The sequence below is a fragment of the Erithacus rubecula genome (assembly GCF_903797595.1).
Source record: "Erithacus rubecula genome assembly, chromosome: 5".
In the NCBI taxonomy this organism is placed as follows: domain Eukaryota; kingdom Metazoa; phylum Chordata; class Aves; order Passeriformes; family Muscicapidae; genus Erithacus; species Erithacus rubecula.
The window spans coordinates 6783619-6800607 of record NC_136687.1 but is presented as its reverse complement, the minus strand read 5'-3'; the positions used below and the strand labels follow the sequence as shown (position 1 = coordinate 6800607).

The 16989-nt window shown below is 49.8% G+C and overlaps 1 protein-coding gene across 7 annotated transcripts; it reads left to right on the top strand.

Moving 5' to 3' along the window:
• The first annotated feature begins 3011 nt into the window (after window positions 1-3011).
• Window positions 3012-16371, top strand: LOC306802417 (uncharacterized protein). Of its 7 annotated transcripts, none has more exons than XM_079306638.1 (10): window positions 3012-3375; window positions 6246-6277; window positions 6422-6848; window positions 8082-8217; window positions 10090-10178; window positions 11837-11900; window positions 12233-12321; window positions 13364-13476; window positions 13912-14068; window positions 16087-16371. In XM_079306638.1, exons 1-10 carry the CDS (start codon window positions 3321-3323, stop codon window positions 16236-16238), a joined length of 1314 nt encoding a protein of 437 aa, XP_079162764.1. In that variant the 5' UTR covers window positions 3012-3320; the 3' UTR covers window positions 16239-16371. The 7 variants fall into 7 exon arrangements, with proteins under 7 accessions (XP_079162764.1, XP_079162763.1, XP_079162762.1 ...); XM_079306637.1 differs by having other exon boundaries at window positions 6374-6848; XM_079306636.1 differs by having other exon boundaries at window positions 6246-6325.
• The last annotated feature ends 618 nt before the right edge of the window (window positions 16372-16989 follow it).

The window sequence follows — 16989 nt, the reverse complement described above, 5'->3', positions numbered from 1 at the left end:
TCATTTCAAAGTGACCGTAGTAACTTTTAACTTCTATTTTTATTTCAATTCCTCCAGCTGCCTTTTGTGGGTTTGGTTATTCCACCCGCGCAGCAGCCGCCGCTGCGGAGGTTTCTGGGGCAGAGCAGCTCCCAGGGCTGTTTTGGGGCGGTGTTTCGGGGCGGCGCGGGCGGGGCGCTGTCCCTCTGTCCCTCTGTCCCTCTGTCCCTCTGTCCCTCTGTCCCGCTGTCCCTCTGTCCCTCTGTCCCTCTGTCCCGCTGTCCCGCTGTCCCCTGCCCGGCGCTGTGCTGCCATCGCGTGGCCGTTCGCTCACCGAGAGATTTCGCCGTCCAGAGCGCAAAGCCCTGTGTTCTCTCCGAACAATGGTGGGGCTTTTATTTTGGTTTTTTTCTCACTTCTGTAGGAGTGTCTTGGCCCCCTCTTGGGCACAAAGCTGTTGATTGCTAGTTAAAGCGGCATCCCTAAAGCCTGGACACCTGTCCTGTTTTCTGGGAGTCAGTGAATACACCTGGGAATCTTTCATCTAAGAGACATCTGGATTTGCTGTTGCTTCCCAGCACAGCCCATGGGGTGCTGCATCCCAGGGGGGTCAGGAGTGCTTCTGCTTTTTTGTCTGCAGAGGAGCAAGTGATACCTGAGCTGGTACCTCTTCTGCACACAGCCCGGTCTGGGTAGGAATCACAACCTGTATTGCTTGAAGAAAATTCTTTTCCAAGAAAAAGCCCCTGTCAGAATCCAGCTTGTAGTTTGCCTGAATGTGTTGCTCTTTCCCATCACCAGCAGCAGCTCAGCTCATCCCCAATTTCTAGCTCAGCAGCAGGGTGAGGATCAGCAGCACTGCCAAAGGACCACAGTCCTGTCAAAGAGATGGATACAGCACACCAAGCACCACTATTTTTCCTAGAGTCATGGGAACCTAACAGCTTTGCAGCACCTTGTAAAGCTTGGGGAGCTCAGAGATCCAAGTCTGCCCTCAGCAGATGTCACATCTTTTTCTTGCTCAGCTTGGATGGACCAAGGCAGCCTGGGCCAAGAGCTGTCCTTTCCAGGCTGAGCAAGGCCAGGGAGCTGGCACGAACTGCTGGAGTGCTGGAACAGGATGCTGTGTTCTTGGAGGAGCATCATTGCTCCTGTCTCTGCCCTGCAAGCTCTGAGGGTGGAAGGCACTGTCTGGATTGTTTGGGGACACAAGGTCTGCCAACTATGGAAGAGCAACAGAACTGACAAGAACAGGGCCCTGTGCCAGCCTAGAACATTGCTTTTGATAAACCATGACACTGCTCTTTATTCTCTGTGAACCAACTAGCAAAAGCATTTAATCTCAATGGACACAGGCCCAGGCAGGTCAGGAGTTTATGAATTTGTTTGTAAAATTTTTTTTTGCCCTGAAGTAGCATTAGATTTTCCTGGTCAGAAGTTTATTTCCAGCTTGCCCAATTGCTAAAACAATTGAGAGCAAAGCAGCCTTTGTCATCTCTCACCTGGGCTCTGGTAGCTCACCCAGAAAGAGGGCTCTGAGGGCACAGGAAGGGCTTTAATGCCCAATTTCCCTTTCTCTTCCATGTGTTAGTCTGAAACTCGCAGTGAAAGTGCTGCCCCATCCAGTTCTGAACTGCTTTTCCAGTGTGTACATGGGTGCTGTAGCTGCTCAGCAAATGTGTGATGTTCTGGGACTGAGGAATGTGGGAAACTCACTAGGGCTGTGCAGCTGTGGGATGGAGGGGACTGATCTGCTGACAGCCTCCCTGGCAGGATCAGTCTCACTGGGTAATTGCTGGCAGTGTTTTACCAGTGCACAGAGCTGCTCCATCCTGCAAATGCTGCTCCTGCAGAAGGTGTCCCTCCCTGCAGAGCCCCAGCCCACTGGAGAGTGGATTGCCCTGCACAGGTCTGGGTGCAACAGGTTCTTTACACAGTCTGAGATCAAACATCCTGTGCAGACCTGTAAAACCTGTAAAGCCAAGCAGAGCAATGCTTGCCTGAGAGGTCTCCTTCCTGCAGGGGAGGGGCAGCCCCATAGCCACCCCTGCCTTGTCCAGAGCCTCTGGACAACATCTCTGTGCTGCCAGGGCCGAGTCCTTGAGCCTCATGTCTTGCTTGTGATCACTTTGGCAGTCATTAGTTTAGGGTAAGGTTTATCTGACAGTGTTGGAAGCCTGCTGGTCAGTCTGACCTGCACCCACCCAGACTGGTGACACCAGAGTGGAGGAGGCTGTCCTGTCTCTGCAGCTACCATGAAGCAGGATAGTTAGGCAGACTGTCACTGCCAGAGACCGGAGGACAGGAAAGTGTCCTTGGCTCCAAACTGAGCCCACCTGGGTGACTTGTGAGGAAAGCCTAAGGGTTTGTGCTAGAGCAGGCAAGTCTTGCATTATCATGTTTGGTCCTATTGAGGATCCTGGAGCACAAGGGACACAAGCAGTGCATGACAGTGCCTGATCTCACTGCATGTGCAGCTGTGGGGGCTGCATGTTGAGCATCCACAATCCTGTATGAGTAACCCTGTGGCATTCAGCTGAATGCTAAAGGAAATCCTTGGCAATGCTGATTGCTGAACAGTAGGGGCAGAGGGAAAGGGGGGAATCTTTCAAAGCAGGGCTACAAGGTGAGGAAAACATGGGGACATCAGTGCCCTCAGGTGACCCAGCAGGCAGTACAGACACTGGAACACATGGAAAATGGGGTGGGGCCTCATTAAACTTAATGCTCTCTCCTCAAGCTCAGCATCATCAGCAGGATCTGTGAGCTTGATCCTGATAACAACTTGCTGCACCGAGCTGCACACCATGGGGGCTGCTGTGGAGGGAGGGCAGTGAAATGCTGGCTGGGAAAGCTCTGTGCTCCCCAGAGGCTGTGTTTGGTTATGGCATGGCTGGTCCCAGTTAAAATGGGAACTCGTCTGGGGGTGTTTTTCTTGTTTCTCTTCTCTCAGGAAATCCTGCATGTCTAAGGAATGAAATCCTCTCACTTGACGAGGTCACGGGGGGCTGGCCTGCAGCCAGGCTGGTTCCCATGCTGCCCTGCCATTCCTCCCAGGAGCCCATCACCTCCTCCAGAGCTCTCCCCTGGACTTCTGCAGCTCTGAGGGGATCTCTGCTGCTCTGGGTGCTGCTCTGCTCTCAGCAGGCCATATCCTCTCCAGACCTGGTGCAGTCTCTGAATATAAACCCCCCTTTGTTGGGCAGAGGTTGACTTGACTGAGCCGCATGATCAGTCAGGTGACAAAATTGGGCACGAAAGCAGAGCAGAATGAGCAGCTGGCTGAGGGCATTAGCTGCTGATCTTGCCTCTTGACAGGCTGTGCTACTCCTCAGGGAAAAATGAGTGCCTGGCCCTGTCTTCTGCTGTGGAGCTCAGCCGTGGTGTGTTTCACAGGTAAGTCCTCCTGCCATGGGGTTTCTCTTTGTTGGCTGAGCACAGGGTAAAGCCATAATGGGGCTGTGGGAGCCCTGGGCTTCACCAGCATGGGCTGCAGCCATGGGCAGGGCTGGGGCAGGCAGGGAAGGAAATGAGTGTTGAAACACAGGCAGTGCTGGAAGTGGGATGCATGTGGTAAATACAAAAATTTGCTTTTGCAAGAAGAAAAGAAAAAAAGGAGAAATAGAGCTGTATTACTCTGCATATTGAGGATTTGCAGAGGCTTTTTCTTAAGCTCCAAGGAGCAGAATGCCTGTTGGAAGGTTGGTAAAGATCAGCTCTCTGTTCTTTCCCAACATCCTCAAGGCTCTTGTTCATACCAAGGTGCCACTCACAAAATGTCACATCCTTCATGGTCCCCTGGACATACTTCAGGTGATTTACAGTGCTCTTTAATAAATAAAATAGAAAAGAGGCTCTAGGAAGCAAAATTGCTGTTCCATGATATAGACTGTAAGTGCAGGAGAGAAAATGGTTTGCCTGATGAAGCTGAGGTTGCTTGAGTACTGGTTTTTCACACCTCTGACTGACTATAACTGGTAAAATATACAAACCTTTTACTGATGCTCAAAACTATTTTTTCCAGCCTGCTGACTTACTTTTTCTCCAGGAGTTGTGTAAATCATTAAGAAGTTCTGGCTATCAAAGATTATTGATGGTTCCTGAAGTTTTGTAAACAACTCTACTACTTTTAGTAATGTGTTATGGAAAACTACTTTCCATTTTAAAAAATTCCTCTTAAGAGTATCACCATTTGACATTAAAACCAACCATCCCATGAAACATATTCAATTTAAAAACCCCAGCAACAACAACAGAATTCATCCATCTCTGGGCAGTCCACATTGTTGAAACCTCTGCAGTGTTTCTGGCTGGCAGAGTTGGGGACAGGGGGAGCTCTGGGAGATCTCAGAGTCCTTCTGAGAGGTTTTCCCTGGGAATTTGGCAGTACCCTTAACTTAGTGCTAGTGCTTAATTAGGATCAGTTTAGTGGATCTCAGGACTGACTCAGTTTGTTGCCAGAGGTGAAGGAAAAGCAAGGCTTCAACTCCTAAGGCAGGGGATTCAGATGAGGGGAGTTGTGCATCTTGGTTCAGGGTGGAGCAGTGTCCAGTGTGGGCACTGTGGAGCTACTCTCCCTACCTCAGACCTGTGCTGGCACCTGTGTCCCTTGGACTTGAGCCTGGGTCAAACCAACATGTTACAAAATTATCACTGTTGGATTTGGGGTCTCTGTTTTAGGGCTACAGCAAAAAAATGAGATTTAGTTCAGTTGGTGATGAATATTTTTGGCACAGTGCTAAGAATGCCAGTGTTGTGGGTTTCATCCACATATGGGCCATTCACTTAAGAGCTGGAGTCCACAGTCCTCTGGGTCTCTTCTGGCTCAGATTATTCTGTTAATTCTTTAAGACCTGGGCAGTGGCCCAGATGTCTTGTGCTCATCTGCTTTACTCACTAGTTACATCAAGATGGGTTTTGGCACAAAGCAGGCAGTCAACAACAGGAGGGAGCACTCTCAGCAAACTGTCTCCATGTGATTACAACCTATAAAGACTCTTTTATCCACTGTGCTGATCCTGGTGCAGAGCTTTAACTGGAGCTACCATCAGCTTGGTGTGCATGTTGGTGTTCATACCACAGCAGTGCTGGTGCCCACAGTGCCTGGCCTTGCATGGTGGGTACAAAACAGAGAGAGAAATTAAAGGCTGGGGGTGAATCAGGACTGGGGAAAAGCCTGCAGGGATGTGGGTCTGACACCTGCTGTCACCCATCTTGTCACCCTGCCTGTGTTCTTCCTCACCTACATCCCACTGTTGGGTCAACTGCACCCTTTGACCTCCTAGAAAACCATAAACCAATTCCTTAGGAGTCCCTGTGTTTTCCATGCCACTGGGCATGGATTGCCAGGGGGGCTTAGCAGGTGTGTGCTGCTTGGGAGAGCATTCACGCCCCTCAGGAGCAGCTCCAGTTACTGGTGCTGTGTAAGGTTGGGTGTTTTCAGAAGTTGCAGTGAGAATTGAGTAAATTTCTGCCCTGAGTTTCTGAACCCAGCTGGTGGGCACAGCTGCTGTGGCAGGAGCTGCCTGTTTTGGTTTTGCTTTTCTTCCTTTGCTTAGTACCACACTGCTAAATTAAAATAACCTGCTGCTTTCCATGCTCAGTTTCATGGGTCTCTCCTCTGTTAGAAACTTAGGACATTACCCATGGCTGTGCCAAGGGATATCTTCCATTAGCAGATGATGTTCCAGTACATGAAATATCACAGCAAAACAACCTGAGCTGCAGTAATACCTCCTTTCTCTACAGATTTCAGCAATCCTTACTCTGAGGAGGGATTTCAGAATTAAAGCAAGTCTTGGCCAGAAGGTTCCACTCTGATTACTGGATGTACCACCAGAGCAGCTTAAAAAACTTGAGCCCACGTTTCTTGGCTGATCTGTCTAAGGGAGATGGGATAAAGCAGTCAGCTGCTTGACAAACATCTTAAGTCAGTTTGTCATGAGATCTCAGTATAAACAGTCTCAAGGAACTAACAAAACTGGCTGTTTCAGGCAGTTCTCACACCCATGAGTCAGACCTCCTGGACACTGATATCTACTTATTTGTGGCCTCATGGATCCACTAATTTATTTCCTTGGTAAGTCTCCCATGTGCCAGACATGCTCAGATGCTGCCTCAGATCTGTAGTGTAACACAGGAGAGGGGAGTTTCTGGATATCAAACAATGATACATGGTTTAAGCTGTTGATAAAGGACTAAATGAGAAGCTGTCATTAAAGGGAGAACAATAATTCAGCCTCTAATTATGTTTTTTCTTCTCTTAGGTATTGCTTTAGGCCAGACAACCAGCGCTGAGGTTTCCATTTCATCAACCCCAGGATCTCCCAGTGCAACCAGCGCTGAGGTTTCCATTTCATCAGCTCCAGTGCCTCCCAGTGCAACCAGCACTGAGGCTCCCATTGCATCAACCCCAGCATCTTCAAGTACAACCAGCACTGAGGTTCCCATTTCATCAACTCCAGCATCTTCAAGTACAACCATTGCTGAGGTCTCAGTTACATCAACCCCAGCACCTCCCAGTGCAACCACTGCTGCAGCCTCTGCTCCCCCAGCTGCTCCTGCAACACCCTCAGCTGGACTGACACCAGCCACTGCAAGCCCTGCTGCATCCACAGCAGCTCCATCTGCTGATCCAAGCACAAAAACCCCTGCCCAGACTCTGCCCAGCACCACGGGGACTGTCCCCACCTCTCAAGCACTTTCAGCACTGACAGGCAGCTCCAGCAGTGCCCCAGTGTCCCCTCCAGGAGTGACCACGTCCCCTGGGCCCCCATCAGCACCCCCCAGCACCCCCCAGCCCTCCAACTGCAGCACAGTGAATGTGACAGCCTGTGCCCTCTGCCCCCCAGGGACAGTCCCCACCCAAGGTAAGGGTCCCTGCTCCTGCCTCGAGGGAAAAGGGATTTGTCAGGGGATGTGAAGCCAGCACATGTTCTTGTGATGGAAGCTCGGACAGGCAGCACGAGAGGGACTTGGTTCATTTCACCCTTCTGAAATCAAAGACTTTCCTGGCCTTGTGCTATGTTTTGGTCCTCCTGAGGCTTCCCCAGTGGGGTGACAAAGTGTCAGATTGTGGCACAAAGTCTAACACAAGCACAATTTGATTTATTGGCAGAACATCATTTTGAGTCCAGGGCCAAATACAAGGTCATGTTCCAGTTGTCCCAATGCTTGAAAGAGAATCTCTGCTATAGAGACAGCCTTTTCCATGGCCTTGAGAAAATACTTGACCAACCTCTACTGTGGTCAGCAGTGCACAATATAACCTTTTCCAGAAGTTATTTGTTGTAATGTGGTTGGGTTTTGATTTCAAACAGGACTACCCCATCCCACCAAAAAAAAAAAAAAAAAAAAATCAAGAAAATAGTTATCCAAAATACAAGTCATGTACTTTCTGCTTACTCCCTGTACTGCAGGGCACTTTTAAAAAGCAGCTTTGATGCTTTAGGGTGAATCTGCAGACAGGAGTTCTCTCCCACCTCCCTTTTATGCAGGATATTCTTTGACAGAGCATTCTGCTCTTGTCTGTGTTGCTTGTGCAGCTACAGTAAATCCCACCCAGGTCGTCTGTGTGGCTGGGATTGGTTTTGTGGAGCAGAGAGGGGCAGAAGTTGCCTGCTGGCAATGCCATGGTACCTGTGCTCAAAGAAAAGCTGCTGCTGCTTAGGGCAGATCCTTGATTCTGGGGCTTTACTCATCAGTTCTGCTTCCTGCAAGCTTAAATTATCAGTAATCTAAAAAAGTGTATTAGCTGTTTGATTTTTGTTTTTTTCTCTTTTTGCTTTTTTTATTGTGTGTTGGAGGGAAAACAAGGAAAATTTTCTTGCCCCTCAAATTAAAGAAAAAGCAGTCAGAGCTAAATTACTGGGATCCACACTGATAGCCTTGACTCCTTAGATCATCTTTTGGTTGTTCTGCAGCTTGCTAACAATGGACAGCAGCATAATTAGCAGGGACACTGCAGTTTCTCTCCTCTAAGAGTGCCTTGCCAGAGGAACTGCATCCAAAGCTCCTTCCTTTGTGGCAGTGACCTGTCCTGGCAGACACAGGGGTTCCAGTCGAGTCTGCCAATCCTGATCCTGACTTTTATCCCAATTTAGGCACAGAGAGCTGCTGGTGCTGTGGGGGGGGCTCGTGCAGTGACCCCAGTGCCTGCAGCCCCTGCCCTCCTGGCCACTACCAGCCCCAGGGTGGGCAACCCTCCTGCCTGCCCTGCCCACAGGGCTACTACAGCAGGTGAGTGACAGCCCTGGCCGTGGGGCTGCATGGTGCAAAACACTTCAGATGGAAAAATCTCTTCCTTTGGCCTGTGGGAAAGTGCTGCCAGGGCTGTTTCTCAGATTCTCCTGCTCAGGAAACCTTGGTGTGGATGTGCTTGTGCTGAGGGCTCTCCCTCTGTGGGCCTCCCTTTTTTACTGTCATGCCTTTTGTCTGCACTGAGGGAACATGCTGTTCTGTGGTGGGGAGACACTTGGCAGTGAGGTGTGGGTTCATCTGCTCAGCTTTTCTCTAGGATATGTCTGACCAACAGGCTCCATCTCCCTGCTTTGCTCAATTACTTTCTCAATCCCTGTTTTCTTGCCCCTAAGGCATCTCATTGCATTTGAGTGGCTGCCATCTAAAGCAATATCCTCAGCTGACAGAGAGTGGGAAAGCTGACAAGGCATCCCAGCCAGGAGCCCAGCCTTGGGCTCCCCCAGGCTGCCTCATCCAGGGATGCTGTACAAGTATCCTCTGGATGTGGGGACACCTGCATGTGCTGCTCTCTCCATTTCCATCAGATTTTCTCTTGTTGTATTCATGTCTGCAAGCACTGAGCTGTGTTCTTTGTGTGGTGCCAAGGACAGGAGGGGTGGCAAGAGGCTCCCAGGACTGTTTCCACTCCATTTGGAACAATCCTGGGGAATGGCAACAAAATCTGGCTGTAGGAAGGGTGAGCTGGCTGTGCAGTTTGTTTTGCAGCAGCTCCTGAGCTCAAGGTGCCAGCAGGATCTGCCTCTGTGCTTCCCCCTTACAGTTTGTGAGGTGAGGACCTGCCTTGAAAATGTACTCCCAAATTGGTTTAAAAGCAGCCAGGAGCAGTCTGCAGGCACACAGAGCTGCTGCTGCTGGGATGTGCAGAGGGCAGGGACAGGGAGGGTCAGGCAGCAGCTCTGGGTGGGTGACAGAGCAGGGACCAAGAGTGGGGGATCTGGAGGGGACCTGGGGGTGCAGTGTGTGCATGGCCAGCTCCTGGTGGCTGCCTGGGCTTCCATGGGACATCTAACATTTAACATTGCTGGGGTATTTGGAGAATTTGGCCTCTCCCCTCCCTGCAGCTCTGAGTGGCTCCTGCTGGCACATGTGCTGCATTGGTTTGTTCACAGCAAAGCATTTGCTGTGTTTCCAGTTGGTTTTGGGGGTTTAGGTTTTGTTTCTTTGTTTTCTGAAAATCTCATGTAGCCCTGCAGTTTCTGAAGGAATTGCAGAGCATGTCCTTGTTTTTTTCCAGAGCATCTCTGAGTATGTTATCAAACTCCTATGCCCACATGCTTGTTGAGGGGGGCTGGGCTCTGTCGGTGATGAGTGTAAAATCTTCCTCTTTCCCTGCCTTTGCCTCATTTCCTCCCCCTGGATGTCTGAATATTGCCTCCCTTTTCCCACAGTCCCTGCAGTTTAAGGTCAGGGCTGTCACATGTCACTGCCTGTGGTTTAGGTCCTTTTTTCAGCTCCTGGTTCCCAACAGTGGAGCAGATCCTTTTGAAATCTCTGGTGGATGCTGAACAGCAAACACCTTCCCTATTCCATTTTCAAGAGTGGATTTAAGAGTCTGACTTAAGCCAAGGGTTTTAAGCCTGACCATAACATATTTTTCAAGACCTACAATAGTCCCTTTCCATATTCCCACAGGCACAGGGCATCTCTAATGTTAATAACACAAAACTTTAGTTTTTTAGTGGACCTTTAGCATTCAAGTGAGTTCAAGCTGATGCTTTTCTGCCTGAACTCCTTTTCCATAATTGCTCTGTTTTTAGACTTGCCAGTGTCACATTCTGCTCTCTCTTCTCCAAGTGGATAGAGGCTTGGGTGACCTAAAATCGTGTTCCACTCTGCTCCCTTCCCTCCCAGCTTCCCCAGGAGCACTGAGTGTCTTCCCTGCCCACCAGGACATTTTGCTAATGAGTCTGGGGCTGCAGTCTGCAGAGCCTGTGAGCCAGGTAGGCTTTGGTCTTTGTTCAACACAAATGCATTTTCATCACACCATGCTTTGTCCCAGGGCCAGGTGCAATCACCAGGTAACTTAAAAGCACTGAAGAGTAAACTGGCTAAAAATAGCCCTGCAGATCTCTTCCCTATTCTGTTGTTATTAAAATGAAAAGAACAGATCTCAGTCATGCTTGTTTTTGCAACAAATTAATGCTAACTCTGAAATGAAAGTCAGGGAAAAAAGTTTTATGAAATTTACTTTTGGCACAAGGGGGAAGCGTTGTCAGGAAAATAAAATATTCTCTATTTCTGATAGCAAAAAGGAGTCTAAACCATCTTTGTTTTCACTTAGGCAATCTTCTGCAGTCTGAATATTAAGTGTAATACTCTCCTTATTTTCCACACATGAAAACTGGGGTTTTAAAAAGGAGCTGCTTTGCACCTGGCTAATGCCACTCAAGCCTGGTACAATGTGTTTGCAGATGGGGTAACAGCATGTGCAGTACAGAACAGCACTCACTTATGCAAACCCCTAATTAACACATGCAGTGCAGCAGCTCCTCTGCACCCAAAATGGGGTCCTTGCACAACTGTTCCTTTGAAAATCCACCCACCGAGCTGCTGGGCTGTACCTAAACCTTGTCTGTCACTTGCTGAGTTTGGGAGGAACAAAATCTGACTGGTGCCAGCAATGGGGTCTGTCACTGCCTTTACTCAGCAGATCTGAGCACTGTGTTGGACAACAGGGGAGTCTCTGGGGGTGGCCCCTTAATCCTGCAAGTATAAATGTAAAAAGTTCCTTTTTCCTTGCAGGGAGAGAGAAAGTGGGTTTGGTTTCATCCTGCTCTGCCTCAGCCTCTGCTGCCTGGTGCAGCTCTAGGTCTGAGACAGATCTCACCCACACCACATCCAGCTGCTCTCTGAGCCTTGGCTCTGTCCCATGTGGGCAGTGATCACATTGTGCAGCATCAGGCAGCTCCAAACCCACCTGAATGCCCAAGTGCTGCTCTCTCAGCTTTCCTCTTGCTGTGGTGGGACTCACAGGTTGGGTCCTGCTGGCCCCTGGGCACTTTGGGGCACTTCACTCCTTGTTGTGCTTTGGGCAGGGTCTGTGCATGTCCTCCTGCCCCTCTGGTCCCCGTGGTGCAGGGAGGGGGCTCTGCAGCAGCAGAGCCATCTTGGCTGGTGGGATTTTGTCCTTCCTTTTGCAGGGAAGAAGATACACCCCAGACTTCCTGGGCTGGGGGAAAGTCTGGAAGGGCTGGGGGGACCAGAGAGGTTTTCCCTGGCCAGAAACCTGCTCCAGCTGAATAACTTGGGAGCTGGCACTGGGATCACCTGTTCCAGCTTCATTCCAGTTCAGCCAGTGGTGCTGGGAATGGTGACAGGTTTCCCTGTCTCCTTGGGGTGGTTTTGAGTGCTCAGAGATGTGACACCAGGAGAATCAGACAGAGCCCTCAGCATAGCAGAGGGCAGCAGGGAACTTCATTGCTCTTTCAGAGCTTCTGACAAATATAACCCCAAATATCCTGAATTAACCCCTGAAATGCCAGCTGAAGTGTGTTGTGGGTTGTTTAGTTGCTTGCAAAATAGACATGAGCAAATACACAACAATGTAGGGCAGAGATGTGGAGGCAGGATCCTGAAGCCTTACTCTTTTCTTTTTCAGGCTATTTTAGCTCCAAGCAAAATGCAGCTTTTTGTCTGCCTTGCCAGCCAGGATCATTTTGCAAGTAAGGAGCCTCGTGGGGTGCAGGATCTCAGGTGGACAGGGAAGGGGAGGGGGGTTTCTTTAGCCACTGAGCTGGAACCACCACTGTAGTGCCCAAAGACAAGTCACCAGGTGTCTCTGACCATGGCATGGGGCTTGGAATGAGATGGTCTTTAAGGTCCCTTCCAACCCAGATCATTCTGTGATTGTGTGAGAGACACCCACAGAATAGCAAAGGTTCCTGGCTGGCGTGGCTGACCCTGGGGGCTCCAGTTTGTAAGGGCTGGCTTTGGTGGGCTGGGCTGGTGTTGGAAGTGCTCATCCTACAGCGTGTCCTGCTCCTGTCCCTGCCAGCACCAGCAGCTGCTCGGCCTGTGAGTCCTGTCCTGGGGGGCAGGAGGCTCCTGGGGCGGCGTCGGAGGGGTGCCAGTCCTGCCCACCAGGTAACAAAACAGCCCAGGGGAGGGCAGCTCACAGCTCACAGCTCACAGCTCAGCCCAGCTCCTTCTAGGGCCCATTCCAGCTCCTTCCAGGGCCCATTCCAGCTCCTTCCAGGGCCCATTGCAGCTCCTTCCAGGGCCCACTGCAGCCCCAGCTCAGCCCCAGGGCTGCAGGTCCCTGCAGAGCAGAGCTGTGCCCTGGCACCGTGTGCTGGCCTGGGGCTGGTGCCTGTGCCAGACCTGCTGCCAGGCTGGTTCATGTATCCTGGTCCTTGGCATGCCAGGGAGCCCAAAGCCACAGCTGGGGAACAGCTCCAGCAAAAAGCACCTTTTCTGGTGGTGGAGGCTCTGCTGAGGAAGGCACAGCCTTGCTGTCAGAGATGGATGCTCTGCAGGGGCAGCCTGGGGCAGAGGGACACAGGGAGGGGGTGTGAGGGACACAGGAGGGGGTGTGAGGGACACTGCCCTGCTCCTCCCTGTGCTGTCTGAAAAGCTCAGGCACTACACTCTGGCCACCCCCATGGCAGTGGGCAGCTCCAGTCTGGACACAGCACCAGGGGTGTCTCACAGCCAAGCTGCATTTTAAACATGCAGGAAAGCATTTTACCACTTTGAGACTTGGAACTTCTGTGATCTGTCTCTCCCACAAAGCTGGGGAAGCTGAGCTGTGCTTTGAAGTCTGCTCAGCAAGTTTCAAACAGCTGGAAAAGGTGTTTGAGTCCAGAATTGGAGAGGATGAAACAGTGCTGACCTCCAGCTCCCATCTTCCCTTTACACTGAAGCCAGACTCACTACTAAACCCCTCTCCCACTCACTCCTACTCACACTACTCTGTTTGCCAAGGTCTGACCCCAAATATTCTTTAGTCCCTCTGTCTCTGTTCTGGCCCTTTGCCACCAAACCAGGACCAAAGTCCAGGCTCAGCTTTTGTGAGCACTTAATGCTCTTTCTCCCTGTGGCTTTGAAAGCTGATTCATCCATATGCAATTGCAAAGGTCCTGGGGTTCAGTGTCAGACCTTAATATTGTGCTTATTTGGTATGTAGGTACATTCAAAGGTGCCAGTGACAGCAGATGCAAGGCCTGCAGGACAGGAGAGTACCAATTACAGAGGGGCAAGGAGAGCTGTGACCTGTGCCCAGAGAGCCACTACTGCCCTGTGAGTCCATCAGCTGGGGACAGCCTGTGTTAACCAGAGCTGTCCCATGACCAGCTAAATACACTTCAATTAACACTTCTTTTTTTTTTTTTTTTTTTTTTGTAATCTCAGCTTCCTTTCTCTTAAGCGTGGACAGGGCTCTGATGCAGGGAGATGATTAAAGTTATGGCTCCAGGAGTGTGGCTTTGTGCCTGGAGCTGCCTGGGCCATGAGGGATGGTGTGTGCATTAATGAAGGGTTTCATGTATGGACTTGCTGTGTAAGGACACCTTCTGCTCTTCCCCACTAACTAACACTGCAAAGCTGAATTTAATGATGGCAGGCTCATTCCTTTATTTCTTTTATTTCCCCCCACTAATGCTAAAATGTTACCTCCCTTTGCCCTGGTTGCCTTCTGCAGTTTGCTGGTGCTGAGTTGCTTCTTCTCTCGGGCAGAGCCCAGATGTGAGCCCAGTCAGGTGCCCTCCTGATGCCTTCTGCCCCAGGGGCAGCGTGGAGCCCTCCTACTGCATGGAGCTGTTCCTGTACAAGGCAGGGGACTCCTGCCAGCTGACCCCTGCCACCATCATTGTCCTGGCCACCTTCTCAGCAGGTGAGTCTGGCCCCTCTGTCCTCTGCTCACCCCTCTGCAGCTGTGAGCTAAACCAAGCACTCTGGGGGGGTTCTCACAAGCACTGTGTGTTTCTCACAAGCACTGTGTGTTTCTGGAAAGCTGGATTTCTAGTGACAGTCCTTCTGGCTGCTTTCTGTGCCAGTGACAGTCCTTTCCCTTTCCCTGAAGGAAAGTGGCACAGTGCTGAATGCTTGTTCTTTGTCCCTGGGAAGCAGGGATGAGTGACAATTTCCTTTTGGTATGAGACTTGTTTTCCTGAAAGCATTCCTGCCTTAGGTCATGCCACAGCACCCAGCAGGATGGGGAGCTGCTGGCTCAGTGTTGGTGGTATTGATGCCAAATGCACCCTGTATCCCAAGGCAGGAGCTGCTGAGTGTGGGGAGCATCCCTCCACGTGCCACCTGCTGTAAATCAGCTCACATGGGCAACCTAATGAGTGGATGAGCTTTTCAACTGGGAAGCTGCACAATGAATAATCATCCCAAAACAATGGATATGCATTTCTAGTCTTAGGAAAGGAAAAAATAGCTATCCTGTTTTTAATCAAAGTTGGGGAGAGGTTTAATCAGAGAATTATGATAAAACTGAACAACTATTAGTGCTGTGGATTGCAAAAAGGGCAGATGAGGAGCTTGGGAGGAGGAATTTGTCTCCTGTGCCCAGAAGAGAAATCCCTAAGTGCCACTTACACTACCAGAGATGAAAACCTTGTGTCAAGAGAGTCAAGTCATAGAGATGAGTAAGCCATCAGAGGACAAAGAATATCCAACAAGCCTCATATTCACAGTTTCTGTGTTTCAAATGTATTTTATGTACTTCCTGAAGACCCATTCTCCACCTGGCTGGCTGTTGTTAAAAGGAGAGAGAGGAGAGATTAAATACTTGTGTTACTCCCCAGGTGAACAGGACACAGAGCAAAGCTGCCTCTCCAAGAAAGCAGCAATCTCATCAGCTGAGGGGACTCCAGGGTGCTGGGGAGGAGACAAGGACAGCAGGGTCTGCAGGATGCTGTCTCCATGGGGCTGGGATGCCTGCTGGAGCACATGAGGGCTGTTCTCACAAGCTGTGGCTTGGAGAAAGCTCCACTGACCCCTATCCCCTCTTGCCAGGCTGCTGTCCAAAAATCTGCCAAAACTGATGCCATCTGAAGCGAGTATTAATGTGAAAAAGTAGATTAAGCTGAAGTTTATGAGCAGACTGCCCAGACAGGGACAAAGGCCCATTAAGCAGCATTTGTGATAAACAAGGATCAGGGAGCAGCATTCCTGCCTCTGCCAGAGCTTGCTGCAAGGGGAAAGGAAGGAGCCCACGCAGGAACCTGCGAGTGTCTCAGGCTGCTCTCACAGACCAGGTGTTTGCCATGGCACTGTCTGCTCACACAACTGAAATTTGGGTGGATTTGTCTGGCCATATTGCATCACAGCAACAGATTTGTGCTCTTCTGTTCAGATCAGTTTTCTCTGATGATGCTTCTGCCAGAAACAAACGAACAGAATGTCGCAGTACTTGAGATTTGCCAATTACTTCCGTGTCTATGCCCAATCCAAAAGTAATTTTTCCTGACAGCCCTGATCTCAGTCTAGACTCAGAGTTAATCTAGGTTAGTTACTTCATGTGCTTCAGTGTGACTGCTGCACAGAGCAAATTAATTTTTCAACAAGATCCTTTTGGTGGGGTCTGCAGTGAGTGAGATGCCAAGTGGAAAGCAGTTCCAGAGAGCAGAGAGTAAATGAGAGTAGGAAAGCAAGTTACTGAATTATTTCATTAAAACTTACCATTTTTCCTTGCAGTTTCCAGAGTTAAGCTGAACTGCTGAACCTGAGTGTTATTATTGCTAGTAGAAACATTTTTTCCCCCTCTCTTTTTTCAAATTATGTAGGAGAGAAAAAACCCCTATTTTATCAGAAGAGAATACCTGAGTTTAGAAGCCTTGGAGCAAACATCACCTGACACTTTACCTTCCCATCTGTGAATAACTACCATTCTTTTCTTTCCAGGTGGAATCCTTGTTTTGTTTCTAATAATTCTGAGAAGGAGGCAAGAGCATGGCAAGCAATCCCTGAAGTGGCTGCTGCTGCCAGGGGGCTCAGGAGGACACAGCACGTACGGGGGCACGGAGCACACAGAGCCAGTCTATGCTGGCTGGTAGCACAGCCAGGGCCAGCAGCCACCTGACATGGGGTGATCCAGCCCAGATGTGCTTCAGGGCAAGGTGTTTAACCACGAGCAACCTGTTTCTGTATGGATAAAATCAGTGCTGGGAAATAAAACTCGGTTTTGGAGTTGTGGCTATTTGTGCAAATCAACACAGCTCCCTGCTCTGCTGCACTGGGCTGATGGGAAAAGTCTTCCAATTCCTGGCTTTTCACACAAGTAAATACTTTTCTCCTTTCTTCAGGAGGAAAAAAAAAACCCAAACTGCAAACAATCATATCTGTTTCTCCATTTTAATAGTCAGTTCAACAGAGTGAGGACTGCCTGCTCCAGTTATTGAGGTCCCTTTGATACAACACTCTCTTCCACCCAAGCACAAACTATCATGAATATGCCTCCTGTTAGTAATATGCAAGTTTTAATTTTGTTCCTTGTTCTCAAGTTTTAACACCAGCACAAGTCAAGGGAAGGGATCCTAAAGCTCTCCCTTTCAGCTGTGAGCAAACATGCAACTAAGCAATGGTTGATTCCTGGACAAAAATGTCCCTTTTGTTTCCTGCTGTCAGGTGGTGCTTGTGTGAAGCTACAAAGGAGCAGCATGGTGCAGGCACAGGAGATGCCTTGCACCTTTCTGCATGCTGAGAGGGGTCTGTAGGAGACCCACTGCCTCAATACCTGGGAAAAGTCCTATCCCTGGTCCTGGACACTCCATTCATCCCCCATCCAGGAGAGCAGCACGAGTGGTT

What these genes read in the sequence shown, in the direction of transcription:
- LOC306802417 (XM_079306633.1), top strand. Translation starts at nt 3,321, where the DNA reads ATGAGTGCCTGGCCCTGTCTTCTGCTGTGGAGCTCAGCCGTGGTGTGT. An exon ending in CTGCAGAGCCTGTGAGCCAG is followed by an intron (nt 10,179 to 11,836) that starts GTAGGCTTTGGT and finishes TTTCTTTTTCAG; the next exon opens with GCTATTTTAGCTCCAAGCAA. An exon ending in GTGCCAGTCCTGCCCACCAG is followed by an intron (nt 12,322 to 13,363) that starts GTAACAAAACAG and finishes TTTGGTATGTAG; the next exon opens with GTACATTCAAAGGTGCCAGT.